The sequence below is a fragment of the Apostichopus japonicus genome, chromosome 20, assembly GCF_037975245.1.
Source record: "Apostichopus japonicus isolate 1M-3 chromosome 20, ASM3797524v1, whole genome shotgun sequence".
Lineage (NCBI taxonomy): Eukaryota > Metazoa > Echinodermata > Holothuroidea > Aspidochirotida > Stichopodidae > Apostichopus > Apostichopus japonicus.
Window position 1 is genome coordinate 1,475,879 of NC_092580.1, and position 17,276 is coordinate 1,493,154.

Below are 17,276 nucleotides of genomic sequence, written 5' to 3' on the forward strand. Positions count from 1 at the left end.
TGCTACTCCACAAAAATTGAATACATCCTTTTCTTTCTTTGGGTATGCCATGTCAAATGTACAGACCGTAGCAATCAGCGTAGCTATTCTACTCGAGTACAAACCAATATATATATATATATATATATATATATATATATATATATATATATATATATGTATGTGACATGGGACTACATTTATTTCACAGAGGAATTCACTTTCAGTGGATTCCATTTTATATCCACATTAGCTCTGGCATATTTGTTATCCTAAGGCTACTACCTTAAGCTCGGACATATATAGGTATAAGGGAGCCTGAAACAGATATCAGAGTACCTAATGTGTGATCAATATAGTTAGTTTGCTTGTTAACACCCACCCCCCCCCCCTCCACTCCTCCCGGGCCCTCTTTAGTCCTCGTTATAACTAATCAATATTTGACAAATGTTGCAGCAAACTAGAGTAGAATCCAATATATGTATGTGACACCTGACTATGTGTATTTTAACTTAATCCCCACCTACACCTCCAGTTTGTGGAAGTTTGAAAACCAACGCAATTGCGGGAATACTACAATAGTGAAGAGCAAAATAGGAAGATGAAGTTTACCTTTGGTTTAAACAAGTTTGGTATCACTCTCAAATTGTTTCTAATTACTCTCTTCAAGTTACGGTCCGACCGAACAGGGAAAGGACATCCTATCAGAACTATAAACAACCGCATTTCATAACACCATTACTGTGATAGAATATTCAGCATGCATCGCAATAGATAAAGCTTATACAGTGGTGTGTGTTACCGAGACACAAGTTCAGCTGTGACGGTTAACAAAGTAATTCCATTGTAAAGAGCGAACACTTTACATACCTGTGTAACCTGACGTCTAAAACACCTCGTAATAGTCCCTAAAACGAACGCGCGTAATACTAGTCCCTACAACGGACGCTCATAATAGCCCCTACAACGGACGCTTTTCATGCCAGGGTACGTTTTACATGACTGGTTAATTTTTGTATTCCTAATTAACGGTTCAACGCTCTGCTACAAAGACGCCACTTGGATTATTTAAGTCGATGAAATAACAAAAGACCACAATTGATGATGAATAACATAAGCATTTACAATAATAATATAAAAGGCAGTCCGTTTGGTATTCCACAAAGAGTTAGCAAAGTGATTATTATAATATAAAAGTACACGATGGTGATACATACAAAGGAACACGATCATATTAACTGTTTTAAGATAAATAACACAATTATGCAATAGCCTACATAGCATAACTTTAACAATCTTTAACATCTTTAACAATCTTTAACAACTGTAGTTCTCCCTACCTCACCCAGGGGCGTATCCAGGGGGGCGCAACAGGCGCGCCCCCCCCCCTATTGGCCGTCACCAAAAAAAAAAAAAAAATTGATGACGACCTTTATGTGAGATGTCGGTGATCGCTCAACCCCCCCCCCCCCCCCTCCCGTATGCTTTATTTTTGTTTACCAAAAAAAGGTTCTGGCGAAGTTCGGCGGCATAATAGTTTTAGAAACATAGGTAATTGTGTTTGTATTATCACTATAAACACTAAGTGACATGCCAGCCATACTAAATTGTGCATTTTGTGCCCATATTTACTGGAAATGTTGCTTATTATTAAGGTCGAAAAATGGATCAAATATGGCCATGGGCGGCGATCCTGGGTGGAGGGGGAATATATCCCCCCATGAAAATGGGTGGAGGGGATGTAATGCACCATATCCCCCCCCCCCACCAAATGCCAGGGATAAGAATATTTTCATGCCTACATTTATGCATCTTCGTTAATGTACGGCTCTTTTTTAGCTTCATTTCTCGCCTACCATAAACGCAGTGCGATCTTTTCAAATAAAGCGTCTTTATAAAGCAAAAATAGTTGACTGTAGGCTTCATTGGCCCTATAACAACAAAATGTATTATTGCGCCCACGGTATTGATATAGTACATATATGCACCCTCATAGTATTCATATAGGCCCTATAGTAGGCATACACACGTACATGTTCCCTCGAACAGCTGAGAATCTCATGTAACCAGGGTAATGCTTAATACACGTTTCACCTGGATGCCCTAGCAATCGGTACCTAGGAATGTAACTATGTGTAATTGTGTATTGCATGTGTATAGGCCTATAATAGCCTGCATGAGGCCATTTTCTTCATCGAATAATATAAAAGAGCTCTCGAACATTCTAACGTTGCGCCTGAAACAAGATTGACAGGGCAATTTTCCCAAAATAACACCCGAAATTCAAAAAAAAGTATTTTGGATCCTGATTATGAGATATTTCGGACATGACATCCCTATTTTAAAGTTGGGTATATGCCGCTTGGAAACCTCGGGAAGTGCCGTTTCCGGCCATCTAGAGGGTTTGTTAATCCCAAATTTTTCTTGTACGCTTCGCGCCAACCCATGGTGGCGCTACGCTTAGATAGTCAACAAGGTCATATCCCCCCGCCCCCACACTCGGAAGTACGGATCGCCGCCCATGCATATGACACCATTTTGCATTTCAGCCCTTCTTCGAAAGCAAAAATTGTACACCCCTCCCCTTAGACCCATCCCCCAGGACGGCGATCATTCATGCCTGACGCCCCCCCCCCTATTGGATAATCCTGGATACGCCCCTGTCACCACCAATACACACAATAAAATACACACACAGCTTGCTACCGTCGGTAATTAGACACTATAGTGGGGTACAGTCAATACATGCAGCTACGGTCGATACCCACAACACAGTGTACATAGCAGCGATGGACATCTCAGGTCCAGATAAAAGATAGCAAGGTATCACGTTTCATTACTGTCTGCAGTTTGTAGCGACAAGAAAAAAATTCACTTGCAAGCAACGGAAAGTTAACTTGTTCAGAGGGCGGCACGCGGTTTGGGGCGAGTCTGCAATGCCTTTAACGATCTCTGAGTAGTCGGCGGTGTTTGTCTGAGCGGTGGTGGTTGCCGGGGTTGGATTTGTTGCTACTGCGATGCTCTTGGAAACTGGATTCGTGGGCATTGGTGTGGTCTAAGTTGCGTTGTTGGATTTATTTGAGGCTGTTCCCTTTGAAGCTGGCTTCGTTGGGATTCTGGGGGGGGGGTGGGGGTTCCCGGTGACTGGTTTTTGTGGGCGGGTTTTGCATAGTAGCTGGTTTTGCAGTGGTTGTCATTGTCGATGATGATGAGAAACTTGTGACAAAGGCTCCATGTTCACTGCGGGTCTTTCGGAGTTGACGGTGGTACATTGGCATCCTTAAGCTGGCGATGTGCGGCCCCTTACAGTTGGCACACTTTGCCGCTTCTCGGAGAGAAAGGCAAAAGCTGAGCGAAGACAAATCTTCTTACTGGTACAGGTGGCTGCTTTGTGGCCGAAAGCTTGACAGCTTGACCTTAAATTATCTTGCAACTAAAACTCATTCAGTACAAATCTTAGAAGATGACTTAATCAGCGATCATTTCCCACTTCTATTGAATTAAACATAAACCTACACCGTCAACAATAAAAACAATTGACTTTCAATCATATTAGAACAGATTGAACATCCTTTAAAATGGAACTCCTAGCAAAAACAACACTATCCCGGAATTCAATAATAAAAACAACCAGCTACATTACATCGATAATTACTGTGATAATATTGCTCATCATATCATCAATACTTTCAATAAATATTGTCCCTTAAAAATAAAACAACTTGAACAGGAAACGAAAGCTCAATAAGGATACTCTTACACGTATCAAATACAGACGCCGCCTACATAGAATCTACATTATCTCTCGAAATCCCACTCACAAAACCCAAATTAACCAGCTGAAAATAACAAATAAACAGACAAATATTAGCGAGCAAAGTTGTATAAAAAAAAGAATGCCCGGTTATTAACGATAAAAGCCCCAAAACCTTTTGGAAAAAACTAACAAACATCATTAACCCCATTACCAGTCCAAATACTGGTAATATAGACCAAGGACTTAAAGATAACGTAGGAAATTTGGTCACAAACATTCAAAACCAAATTAAACTTTTGAATTATACTTTAAAGATATTTTCAATATCTTTTCATGGCCCCTACTATGATAATAATTTCAAAGATAGAATAGACCGTAAACTCATTAATAATGCCGACAATTTTATGCCTAATCCATCAGGATGTCTAAACGAAAACATCCGCCTACTTAAAGAAATAGCAATGTAAAAATATGTTACAATAAGCACTACTCAAATTATATGGGCCTCCATGCTGGCACTCCGCAGGGGGATGTACTCAGCCCTCTCCTCTACACCTTATTTGTTAATGACCTGAACATCCCCCCTCTAACTAGGTGCAACTGTAGTCAATACGCCGATGACATCGCTATTTGGAGCACTAGTAGAAATATTCATTTGACGGAAATTAGTATCATGAAAGCAATTTCACATCACGAAAACTGGTGCTCGAAATGGAGAATAAAAATTAAATCCTTCAAAATTTAAGATAGTTAACTTCTCCTTTAGTAACTCAAAACAACAATATCATATTTCTAAAATCAATCTTTTCAACACTCCAATCACTGCCTCTTCTATTGTAACTTTCCTTGGCATCACTTTTGATAAAATAAAAAAAACTTACGTTTGAACTCCATTGTGCTAGAACTGCAGGGCGCTGTTGGTCTCAACTTAAATTCCTTCAGATCCTCTCACACAAATATAACTTCCCTCCAAATACTAATATCCGTATCTATAAAACCAAAATAAAGCCGATCCTCAGCTACGGGAGCATAACCCTGCTTACCATCTCTAATTCCAACAAACAATTTAAAACAGAATCGCTTTGCACTAAAAATCCCTTCTTATATCGGAACCTCAAATGTTCTTCATGCGGGAAACACAAATCCTATTTTTAATCTTCTTGAAGAATTTAACATTAACCTATACAAAAACAACCTCGAGAAAGACCCATTAACTACAGATCTCCTACTGAAATACCAAGTCGTAACCACACCTTCCCAAATAAACGAAACCAATCTGTCTGCTCATTCCTTAGTTCTTAAGAACTTAAATCCCATTCAATAGAAATGTCTCCCTCACTAGCTCTCTGTTATCCCCTGATTTCGGGTTCTCTCCTTCATTCACACATGGCTTTCTATTAAATGCTATTGTAACAGTACTTCACTTATCAGTCGTTCCCTGGCTCAACAAAGACAACTGATCCTCAAAAAGAAAAGGAAATCTTCTTTAGTCTAGACTCAATGGTGTAGGCATAGTTCTATTTTACTTACTAGTATTAGTTGCCAAAACTAATAGATCGGCGGCCACGTGCATTCGATCTAATGGGTATTGGAGTGTGTATTTGTACAGAATGTTCATTTAAGTGAACTTGCCACGTCTATGGCCATCCAAATGCTCAATAATGAGATATTCCAGGTTTAGCGCTCAATAATCTAGGTTTCTCGACCGATCATCCAAGATTTTAAACGAAAAACCCGGATTATCGAAGTAAGCTACGAGAAAGAGGATAGGAAACATTTAGGGCTTCTAGGAAATAGTTAAACCTGACTTTTATCCAAGAATTTTTTTTTTGTTCAACGTTTATTTATTTATTTATTTGTTTTTCCACAGAAGTACAAAGCGGAGGGAAGTCTTCCATAAAGCTTAAAAGCTTAACAAAGTGGAAGACTCCCTAAAGAAAAAAAATTAATTAATAAATACAAATTGAATGTTTGTTACATAATGTACAGAAACTGCTGAAGTAAATAACTCATTTACATAATTTAATATGATGATATCAATTCTTTTTTTAAACATTTCTTAAATGAATTCTTTGTAGCCTTAGATTTAACGGTATTGCTTAATGAGTTCCATAACTTAGTTGCACGGTTGCGAAAGCTGCGTGTACCTAATTTCGTATGATAGAAGTTGCAATGAGCATTTTGTCTATTTCGGGTATTATAATTGTATAATTCTACATTAATTGTATAGAAATTATGAAAGGAACCCGGAAGTAGCCCATGCCATGCTTTATACGTAAATACAGCAAGTTGTAGCCTTATAATATCATTTAATTTCAGCAGGTTTTGACCTTTAAACAATGGACTAGTATGCTGACGAAATGCAGCATGTGTTATGTTACGTATTGCGCCTTTTTGTAGTTTATTGAGACGGTCAAGACAAGTTATGTTAGCACCAGACCAAATAATAGAACAGTAGGACAGATGAGGTAGAATGAGCGTATTATAAATCATTCTTAGAATGTGTGTCGATAGGAAATGTTTTATTTTAGCGAGTATACCAATGTTCCTTGCGACCTTAGAACAGATTGCTGAAATATGTTGTTGCCAACTTAGTTTTGAATCAATATATACACCTAAAAATTTTATGTAGTCAACATTGTTAATTGGTGTACCATTCATATTAATGTTGTGAACTTGAGGAGGGTTGTTGGAGGAATTGATAAATTGTTGATAAATTTGATAATTGTTGATAAATTTGCCAGAAATTATATTGCTTCTCGTTTGCACTCGGGTATAAAACTATGGTATATACATAGGCATATAGGCGGAAGGGGGGGGGGGCTGCAGCCACCCCAACCAAATATTTGTGTGAAAATTCGGGCAATTTGCTGAGATTTTTTCCGGGCACCTACTGAAAGAAAAATAAATTGCAATGTGTTTTTCAATGGTTAAACTGATATTATTATTATCAATATTATTGTAAAGACTTCCCCAAAAATGATAACCAGGCGCGTATCCAGGATTTTCTAACCCGGGGGGCGCGAATTACTATCTAAGCGGAGCGCCACCATCGGTTGGCGCGGAGCGTACAAGAAAATTTCTGGTTTTGATACCCCCCAGATCACCGGAAATGGCACTTCTCGGGCTTGAAAATGAGCAACCAGATGTACACTTTTGCCTGAGAACCAAGTATTTCGGAAAAGTTTTTTTCCATCCATAACCTTTTTGAAGATTGTCACCAGTCACACATCATGTTCGACCTCATTGCATGTCCTATGGATCATTGCATTTGTAGGTGATTCTACGTCACGGCCCGCAATATCCGAAAGCCCCACTTTTCAAGGTTTTAAGCCCATTATTTGTTGAGAATTTGAAAATTCACATTTCTCGTGAATAAAAATCACTTGAAAACATACCCATAATGTTGCACAAAATTCAATCTATGGACAACCAATATAGAAAAACTCCTTGAACCCCTAATATACAGGTCAAAATTGCACGAGTAGAGGAAGTATAATGAAGAATGTTGGTGAGGAAATTTTCTAAAATTCCGACACAGTTAATTTATTGGTGTAGAAAAATTAACACCTCTTATAATGGCTATTATGAAACTTGGTTGAAGGAAATGAAAAATAGCAGATATTTCCGATATCAGGTATATCGAAACCGAGCACTACACACATAGGCGTAGGTCCCATAGGAGGCGGGGCTGCAGCCCCCCCCCCCCCCCCCGCAACCAAATTTTTCCCATTTTTTCGGGCACCTACTGCATGAAAGGAAAATAAATAGCAACGAATAGCTTAAAAATGATCTCCTTGGTAATTAAAATAAAGTTGTAAGCTTGGCCGACATTACCTTTGTAAAAGAGAGTTTTGACATAGATGGATCTGTATGCTTTTTCTCTATCTACATAAGACATTTGGTTGTTTACATTAGCATCCGGCGGTATACTGTGCAACTTTCACGGACCGTGCGGTACACGATGCCATGCAATGTAATGACCGATGCTTGCTTATGTGATATTGGCATCGATATGTTGGACGCGCGCTTTGCGCGCGAAAAAAATTTGGCTTTTTTTTCGGGCAAGTCATTACAGCACCCAAATCCAATTGGGCTCACACATAGACAGTTTTTTAGGCTGTTCATCGTGGAACATGCATTTTAATGCTCACTGATATGATGTTATATCTGCTCTTTGCTTTACAAATTCGAACAGGAGTGTAGCGAGTAATTGCCAAGGGAGGGCGAAGCCTATAGGCAAACTATCTCAGCGTAGCGCCACCATAAGTTGGCGCGAAGCGTACAAGAAAAATTTTGGCCGAAAATGCCTCCCATATCGCTGGAAATGACACTTCCCAGGCCTTGTAAGTTGCATCTAAGCATTGTCTATTTTGAAATTACTAGCGATGTTATAAAGAAAATTTGCTCGGGGGGGGGGTGCGGTCGCCCCCTTCCCCAAATGCGTCATGTTCCCCGACGACTCGGTCGAGTTCAAGACCAGCCACAGTTGGTTCCATATAGCACAATTGTACAATTGTTTAAGGCGTCCATACACACACGCGTTATGATAGACCATATATAGTATTTATATAGATGCATTAGTGAGAGAGGAAAAATGGAAACGTCAAAAATGGAGTTGTCGGTGTAAGGGGTAGGGTGAGGCGCACACCGCTCCGTAATCCTTGATCTGTCGCTGGCTACCCTGTGTATATATTAGGGATCAGCGCTTTAACTATGACTGTTCCTCTTTCTCTTCCCGAGGTCTTGGCTATCTTCTACTCCCTCCTTTTCTCCTTTTTCTCTCTTTTTTCTTTTTCTTTTCCCTTCCTTTCTCTCCTCCTTTTCTTTTTTCCCCCTCCTTTTCCCTTTTTCTTCTCTTTTTTTTCTCCTCTTTTCCTTACCCGGGGGGCACGCGCCCCCAATGCCCCCCCCCTGGATACGCACCTGATAACCAATATGGAATGGTAGTAACACGGCAAATGATTGTATGTAATTGGCATGCGATGTAATAACAGATGCATGCCTATATTTATTATATGCACATTAAGATGTTGAACGCGTGCGTTACAGTCACCCCCCCCCCCCCAAAAAAAAAAACAAAAAAAAATTGGGCTCCTACGCCTACTGCAGATATATAAATTTGAGAAAAAAAAGAACACAATGAGAAAATTGTTCTTTGTTTGTACTAACTTATGTATTTCATGTTATATTTTATGAACTGAAATTTATTAGGTTACTATCTTACATGAAGTAAAAGGAAAATAAATACCTCTTGTCCCTGTACAAAAGTGAATCAATGAAAACGATACACCCCACAACTGCTTGGAGTTTCATTAAGCACCAAGAAGTAACACCATTAGGTGGCTTACAAAACAGTTTTGAGGGGCGTACCAATACGCCCCAATACTGCTTGGAGTGTCATCAGCGCCAAGAAGTACCACCATTTAGTGGCTTACAATGCAGTTCTGAGGGGCGTACCAATACGCCCAACTACTGCTTGAGGTGTCATTTAGCACCACAAAGTAACACCATTAAGTGGCTTACAATGCAGTTCTGAGGGGCGTACCAATACGCCCCACTCCTGCTTGGAATGTCATTTAGCACCAAGATATAACACAATGCAGTTCTGAAATAACATTAATAACAACATTAAGTGGCTAAGAATGCAGTTCTGAAGGATGTATTAAGACCCTCAGATTGCTCTAATGGGCATACCAATACCCCTACTAATGATTTTGCACCAAAAAAACAATGATAGGAGAAGTCATTGTAACCTTACCCATTACCGCCCCCCCCTCACTTATTGTAGTTTGTTTGAGAACCAAGAAGATAACCCGAATGCGACATTATTTTCGATGATGTAAACAATGACATAGGCTCTCCTGTGATTCTAGTACTAATGTGATACACCAACATACTAAATATGGCATCTGTCGTGTTGAAATATTCTGTAAAGCATGGTTTTCACAATTTGACCCTTGGTGAACTCAAATGACCATTGACCTCCGCCCACACCATTAAGTTTCTTTGTCTTTACATTATATTTGAGTAAGGGATACAGGAAGCTAAATGTCAGTAGAAGTATGTTAGTTTAGCTTTATATTTTTATTTCATTCACGCTTAAAACTAGCATTTTAAGATTTGCAGAGCAATAGATCACGTGGCTGTTTCAGGGTTGCCACTTCCTGAATATGAAAATATATACTCTACAGGACAATTAACTCCCCTGTTGTCCACAAATGACCTTTGACATTCACCAAAATCAATAGGCTTCTTTTAATCAGTGCTATATACCTTCATACCAAGTATGAGATCTGCCCAAGCTTCCAATAGTGAGATATCTTGTTTACAAGATGTTCAAAAGTTGACCTCTGATGACCCCAAATGACCTTTGACCTCCACCAAAACCAATAGACTTTTTGTACTTAATGCGGTACTTCTATACACTAAATATGAATTTGGTCCGACATTCTCTTCTTCAGATATTGTGTTTACAAGCTGGGCGTCACAAACGCACATACACACCCGCACCTATACATACACCATCATGAATGCAAACACCATACAACATAACAAAAGAAGCTTACATTACTTATTTTAACATAAATGATCAATTATCATTCATGTATCTGATATACTGTAGGTTATAGTCAGGATTAATCATAAACTCCATCTAATTAATACAGAATGAAGCCTTGAGATGTGACACTTAAATATACTAAATGCTATCCTCTTCTTCTGCCTCTTCTAGTTCCTCCTCCTCCTCTACTGCCTCCTCACCTTCTACTTCCTGCTCTGCTTCTATTTCTGCTTCTTCCTCCTCTTCTGGCTGCTTAGCACTGGCTTAACACCTTGCCATCCTCACTCGGGCCATCTTCATTTTGCAGTCATCCGAGTTCACACCTGCACAATTCCTCCCACTTTTCAGAATTGCAACAACTCCGTTACCTGTATGTATGAATATTTATACAAAGATGATTAATGTAAAGTAAAGTAGGGACTAACTCCTTCCTGAAGATCAGAAAATGTGAGATTCCAAGGACTATGATTCATATCATGCCAAGGAGCAACAATGTATGAAGTTTGTGAGTTGATAACTCCCCATACACAAGCACACACATTGAAGGGCTTAATATTCTGTTTTTGCACTAGCCATATCCCTAATGACGATTTAATGTGCATAGCAAACCAATTAATGTAAACGTTGCACATGATTATGCAGATTTTTGTTGTCTAAAATAAGTGCAGCTCACTCTATATCATGCATGTTAATCCCACTAGGATAACCAGCAATGAAGTACAAACTTTAATAGTACTTTATTTTAAGAAAACCACCATAAGGCATTTATAAACACACAGATACATTTTTCTAGGAAGCACTATGGGTTGGCGCGAAGCGTACAAGAAAATGTTGGCCGAAAATGCTTCCCAGATTGCTGGAAATGGCACTTCCCAGGACCATGGGTTGGCGCGAATACACAAGAACATTTTGGCCGAAAATGCCTCCCAGATCGCTGGAAATGACTCTTCCCAGGCATTTTCTATTTTGGAATTTCTGGCGGTATCATAAGAAAAATGCAAACAAATATGCTGGAGGGGGGGGTGGTCGCCCCCTTGGCCCCCCTGGCTATGCGCCTGGTGAGAAGCAAAATACATGTTATGATTCTAGATTAAGGTTCATACTTTATTTAATTTAATGCATAAAATAACATTTTTAAATGTTGTCATTAAACTTGGGCTCATTGTGCATGCATTGTCCCAGACATAATCAGAATGACACATATAAGTTTAGAATGATCTGCTTTCACATGCAAAAGACAAAAGAGTCAATCCATGTCAAATCAACAGATTTTTTGACCGATTCCATGTCGACCCTCTCAGATTTGGCTGAAACTGATATAGTGTCTTGTCACATGTCGCATAGGCAGATGTTGGGCCCAAAAAAATATTCCAAACAGTTTGCTTGCTAAGATATGGCCACACCTAGCAACAAATCCATGGTAGCTTGTAAAAGGCCCTAAATTTTGCCCAAAATTAGCTAAATTGGATGACTGGTTTCATGTGTTTTACAACATTTGCAATTTCAGACATCAAATACTCAACATGTAGGAAAAAATGCCTCCAAATTTGAAGGAAACTGTAGGGCCCTTTAAGAAATACCATAGTTTTGTTGCAAAAATGTATCGAACATCTTTTTGTCCAATATCTGCCTTTGAGACATGTGGCAACACACTATATATCAGTTTCAGCCAAATCTGAGAGGGTCGACGTGGAGGCCTCTGTTGAATTGGCATTGATTGACCCAAAATGATGACAGTAACTTGTTCATGGCTGAAGTCTCAACCTGAATTCAAAGTCACTTTAAGGGAGTTGACAAACCTTTGGCATATTCAGTACAATCAAAGGAAATCCTTTGAATGTATCTGGCAGCTGCATTGTTGGCAAGGTAATTGCTCTTGGATCCAGCTTGCTCAATACGCAACTGACTCCTTCAATTGTATATGGTCTTGATTGGCCCTTTGAGTCTTCTTTAGCCTTCAGGAGACTACAGTCAATCTTGAGTTCCCATGGGATAGGCAATGAAATGCAGAAGTATTTCTCTCTTTTGTTTCTTCTGGAAACCTCTCTTCTGCCTCCTCCCACGTCTCCAAACCAACCAAGTCCAGGAACATTTGCTGGATTTCTAAATTGACCCAAAGTCATCATATCATCGGACAGCTCCTTCAAAAGTGTTTTAGTTGATGAAGCAGGGAGCCCAGTCAAGTAGCGCAGTTAATATGGCTTGACTGCATCAACACACATATTATCTGCTTTCACCTTTTGTCCAAGCAGCTGCCCCTTCTCACTCCTCTACAGGAACTTCTTCAAGGAGGTCATATTCCTCATCATCATCATCTCTACTGACAATGTTGAAAAGAAGATTGATGGTTCTTTGTTCTTTAACCTGAAAGATGTGATAACATTCAATAGTTGATAAACAGTTTGATATGGATGCACACTGGTCTATTGCACAAGGTGCAATTCTGTTTTCCACAATTACCACAAGAATGCACAACAGTTTAAGCTATTAGCTATTTTCATGAGTGAAAATTGATTGAATATCAAACATGGTGCATACATTCTCCTTGGGGTTAACCACTATAGTTTACCATGGAGTTCAATGTTTATTGAGGCAAGAGATGCTAAAGACAGTTGATAGATACATATATACCTTTGATAAGTACTGGGAATCATTCTTAATGTTTTTCATGGAGGTAAAGAAATTTCAATTCCCATCGGAAAGATATTACTTATATTGGTCTAAGGTTCTGTTAACCTTAATACAGTAGTCAGTTTTAGCATACCTTGGTTGAAAAGTTATACTTGATATGTACAGAAGTTCCTCCACAGTTTATGCAAGACTGTTGGTGACCATGTAGACTATTTAACATCAATCACTCCCTCCAGCTCCCCCTCCCCCCCCCCCCACTCCCCTAAAGAAACAGTAAATCTAACCAGAATCCGGACAGGTTTATGGCTCATTCAGCAATGTAGTATCTGGCTTCATTTAAAATACCAAATTTGGTTCACCCTAGTCACAAACCCAGCTTTACATAGTTGATTTGCCATAATTAGGATGATTCAGAGAATTATATTAAATTCTTACATCATGCAGTATGAGAGAACAGGATTTCTTCCAATCTGTTCTGTCTTAATCCTTTCTTGTCTGAACCATGTCATGGCATAGTTGAATCTAAAGTTTAAAAAAAAGGGTAAAATGTTACTTATTGAACCCAACAAAACACTATAATATTCTTGAACTAATCCAAACTGAATCCGAACTAATCCAAATGCACAATAGCATACCATGTTCATCATTTGGAGAGCAGAACCGAAACTGGGCAAGGCTACCAAAGTCCGGTCACCATGCAATACCCCACAATGAATGACGCCTCGGTTGTCCCTACGCGGGAAAACTAACCACTACCATGGCAACTGTTGCTTGTTACTGTAAATGGTCCAACTGGCAAAGGAACTACAATATTGTACCTAATCATTCCCATGAGAATGATGAGATAACTATCACTTGAAAATTCACATACTGTATTAGAGCTATTCTGTGTGCACAACAGTTATGTGTTATGTATAGACGGTGACATCCCTATGTTCCGACGTCTATATGTTCCCACGTCTCTATGTTCAGACGTCTCTATGTTCAGACGTCTCTATGTTCCGACAAAAAGAAAAAAATTGGAGCAATTTTTTTTTTATCCAAAAATTTGATTGTACCAGAAAACTATAGTTTTGTGACACCAATATTTTTGTGACCACATTTTCTTGAGACTCAATTTTTTTTGCACCAACATTTTTCCGGACCCAATTTTTTGAGACATTTTTTTCACGAAAAGTAACAAATTGTGACCTAGTTTGCCCAAACAGTGCTTGTGACCGAAAATTGCTTGTCACCCGAAATTTGTTTGTACTCACATTTTGGGGAACAAAATCATATTGGGCCAAATCAATTTTCAAATAAAATTTGTTTAGATTTAGACTAAAATATGGTGTGTGACCAATCATTGCCCCTTTGAAAATTACATAACTATAGGGCGGGTGAACGTGAAAACTACAGATATCCCTTGAGCAATAAAAAAAGGAGCCTGCAGTGAGGACACAAAACATCGCTGGGCACCAACAAAAAATCTATCGCGCCACAAATTTTTGGGTCACAAATTTTGGTCCCAAAAAATTTGGTCGGAAGAAATGTTGGTCAAAACAAATTTGAGTCCAAAAAATTTGGTCTGAAAAAAATGTTGGTAAAAAAAATTTGAGTCCAAAACAATTTGGGTCACAAAAATATTGGGGTCTGAAAAATTGTTTTCTTGGTACAAAAGATTTTTGAGACGTCATAGAGACGTCGAAACATAGAGACGTGGGAACATAGCGACGTCAGAACATAGAGATGTCGAAACATAGAGACATCGGAACATAGAGATGTAACCGTATAGACAACGACTTTCCATGCACACTTTCAATGTCTTAATGCATTGGTCATTGCAACCTGAATATACAATATGGAGGAATGAGAAGAATAACTGCGCAGCAGAAATTCTTATATAAAACAATTTTACATTCACGGTAGTCACCTTTACCTTAAGGCTCATCTGATGCCTGGTTTCCCCTATCTTGTTGTGCTTGTTTGCCAACCAAAGTTTTGCATCTTTAGATAGAGACCTGCTGTAAATGGTACAGAGACGAGAAGCAAACACATTCTTGTCTAGATTTTTCTCCCTCAGCTCCAGCTCAGTATCCATTTTGCCTGAAAGACAAATATATTACAAAATGTGACATTTAAGTAAAAGAAGCGTAATTTCATGACTTTGATCCTCAAAGATCAGGTGTAGTTGACATGCAAACAGAATGCCACGAGGCTTAGTGATTCCTTGCCTATTGTTAATTGTAGGGCATTGGAGGGGAGAGCTCTACTGAGTACAGGGGATCCACAGTGATATGGAAAAAAATTCTCTTGCGACTATTAACAAAGGAGAATGCCCGTGGGAGGATGCTAAAGTATAGATGTTATCTGTGATGTTGGTGGGGTTGGGAGGGTGCTTAATTATACCTGCTACTAGTGGTGTTGGTGGGTGGAAGGATGCTCATGTGTTTGTGTATAGTTTCTTTGCTTCTTTTGCATTCAAGGAGTATTCTGTTTGTTAAGCCCTCAGCAGTGTTTAGTTTTCTTCCTTACACTTTTTATATAATTTGTACTTTTCATAACAACTCTTTGTGCATTGTTATAAAACAAATAAATGAATGAATGAACACTGACTTCAATAAAAATTGTACACAGAGTTTTGTAGGTCATATAGTCATTTATTCACTGCTCATCGTTATCTATAAGATAGAGAAACAACTAAGAATGGCTTCAAATCTGATTTAATAGATAACATGCTTTGGACACCTTTCATATCTAGACTTCAGACCAGCTAAATATGTCCCTTTTTAATGTTGTTGCCAAAATGATTATGTTTTTGACAAAACACTGACCTCAAACTGCTTGTTTCAACGTGAAAGTAAGAAACTAGAAATAAAAAGAAACTAAGAGATTTCACTTCATAATGTCACATATGACATTACTCAGTGACAAAAGTGACAGACACATGACAACTTAAAACCATGATAGTCCAACAAATGAAAGATTTTGCTTAGCTAGCTGTTTTGATGGAGTTAATAGTTACAAATAGGTCTGTTACATCAGATACAGATGATGGCTGGCTTTACTTTTCTGCTTCCGTTGTAAATGAAAACAAACATAAAGTTAAGATCCATTACTAAGGGTGATGTGTGATACTATGTGAACTGCTGTGAAAAGTTTGCTGCTTTATACATTCAATACATGACATTAATTGGAACATATTACATGCACACATGACTATTACTGGTACATATTACATGCACACATGACTATTACTGGCACATACAACTCTCCACCGTTGACCGATTTAGTCAATATTCATACTGCACAAGTTTGAGCCACGATAGTTGCAAATGAGTGGGAAGATGAAAAGATGTAAACTACTAATAGTTCATGTGACAGGCACATGGTATAGTTTTGGATGAAGCAAGTCTGTTATATCCATTAAAAAAAATGTCGGAAACAGCTACACTACAAAAACAGGACAAGTTTATAATATCTCTTTCAAGGTGTGTTCTTTCCATTCTGTAACAAAGGGCTGACATTGCCAAGAAAAACAGGGATGTAAAAATGAAAATGTTTAACTCATGAAAATGTATTACAAGCAGAAACTGTCTATTATGAATATTCCTCACAAGGTCAATCAAAGATGTGCTGATAGCTACATCTGGTAAAATTCACTATTTGTATTCCTAGACCTTGGTTGTTGACATATTAAAGATGTCTATTAGTGGAAATAATATAGCCATGATATTTATCACTGCAGAATATAGCAAATATTCAACCTACATATCTTACAAAACCTTAGGGAACCCAACTATGGAAAAACATGGACTAGTGGTGCATCCACATACAACCTAGGGAATCACAGAATCTAAAATATTGCATTCCAAGCATTGACTGCTAAAACAGACCCACTAACTATAGACCAAAGCTTATGCCAGTTAAAGCATTTTCACAGCCAAAGGCAGATTTGCTTTTGTCTATGGTGGGGAAGGGGAGGGGGTGTTCCATGGAATTTCTCTGAAATACATAACACTTAAGAGTTCTCCTCAAACCACCGGTATATATTGATGAGACAGTCCGATTCTGCTTCCAACTTGACAAGGCCATGGTTATTTTCTGGATAGAGTAGCAACCTGTAAAGGAAATGAGAGAAAAGTTGAAGGTTTCCATGCTCAAGTCCAAGAAGACTCAGTTACAATATGCTGGGAAAAACTAATGACCATCACACAGCATTTGAAGAGGAATACACAATAACACCTTGTGTATTGGCTTGATCACATCAAGGCAAAATGTCATAGAAGAAAGGCTTGTTTTGTACTGTGACTATCTAGCTGCAACCACAAGCATCAAGTTTTATGTAACTAATCCACATTTGGTGTG

General features: G+C 38.6%; 2 protein-coding genes across 7 annotated transcripts in view; both read right to left on the reverse strand.

Annotated features, from left to right (window-relative positions):
* Positions 1–5,536, reverse strand: part of LOC139961015 (acylamino-acid-releasing enzyme-like) — a 31,271-nt gene extending 25,735 nt beyond the window's left edge. The window contains exon 1 of one of the 5 annotated variants that reach the window (XR_011790697.1): positions 4,618–5,536. Coding sequence is in view for 2 of the 5 variants with exons in the window: in XM_071959806.1 (XP_071815907.1) it covers positions 4,618–4,630 (13 nt within the window). In the remaining 3 variants the exon portion in view is untranslated. The other 4 variants (XM_071959806.1, XM_071959803.1, XM_071959805.1 and 1 more) reach the window with 4 other exon arrangements.
* A 10,369-nt stretch (positions 5,537–15,905) lies between these two features.
* Positions 15,906–17,276, reverse strand: part of LOC139961018 (acylamino-acid-releasing enzyme-like) — a 38,914-nt gene continuing 37,543 nt past the window's right edge. For both annotated transcript variants that reach the window (XM_071959809.1, XM_071959808.1), the window contains exon 21: positions 15,906–17,029. In XM_071959809.1, the coding sequence (XP_071815910.1) occupies positions 16,930–17,029 (100 nt within the window). In that variant the 3' untranslated portion in view covers positions 15,906–16,929. The remainder of the gene's footprint in view (positions 17,030–17,276) is intronic.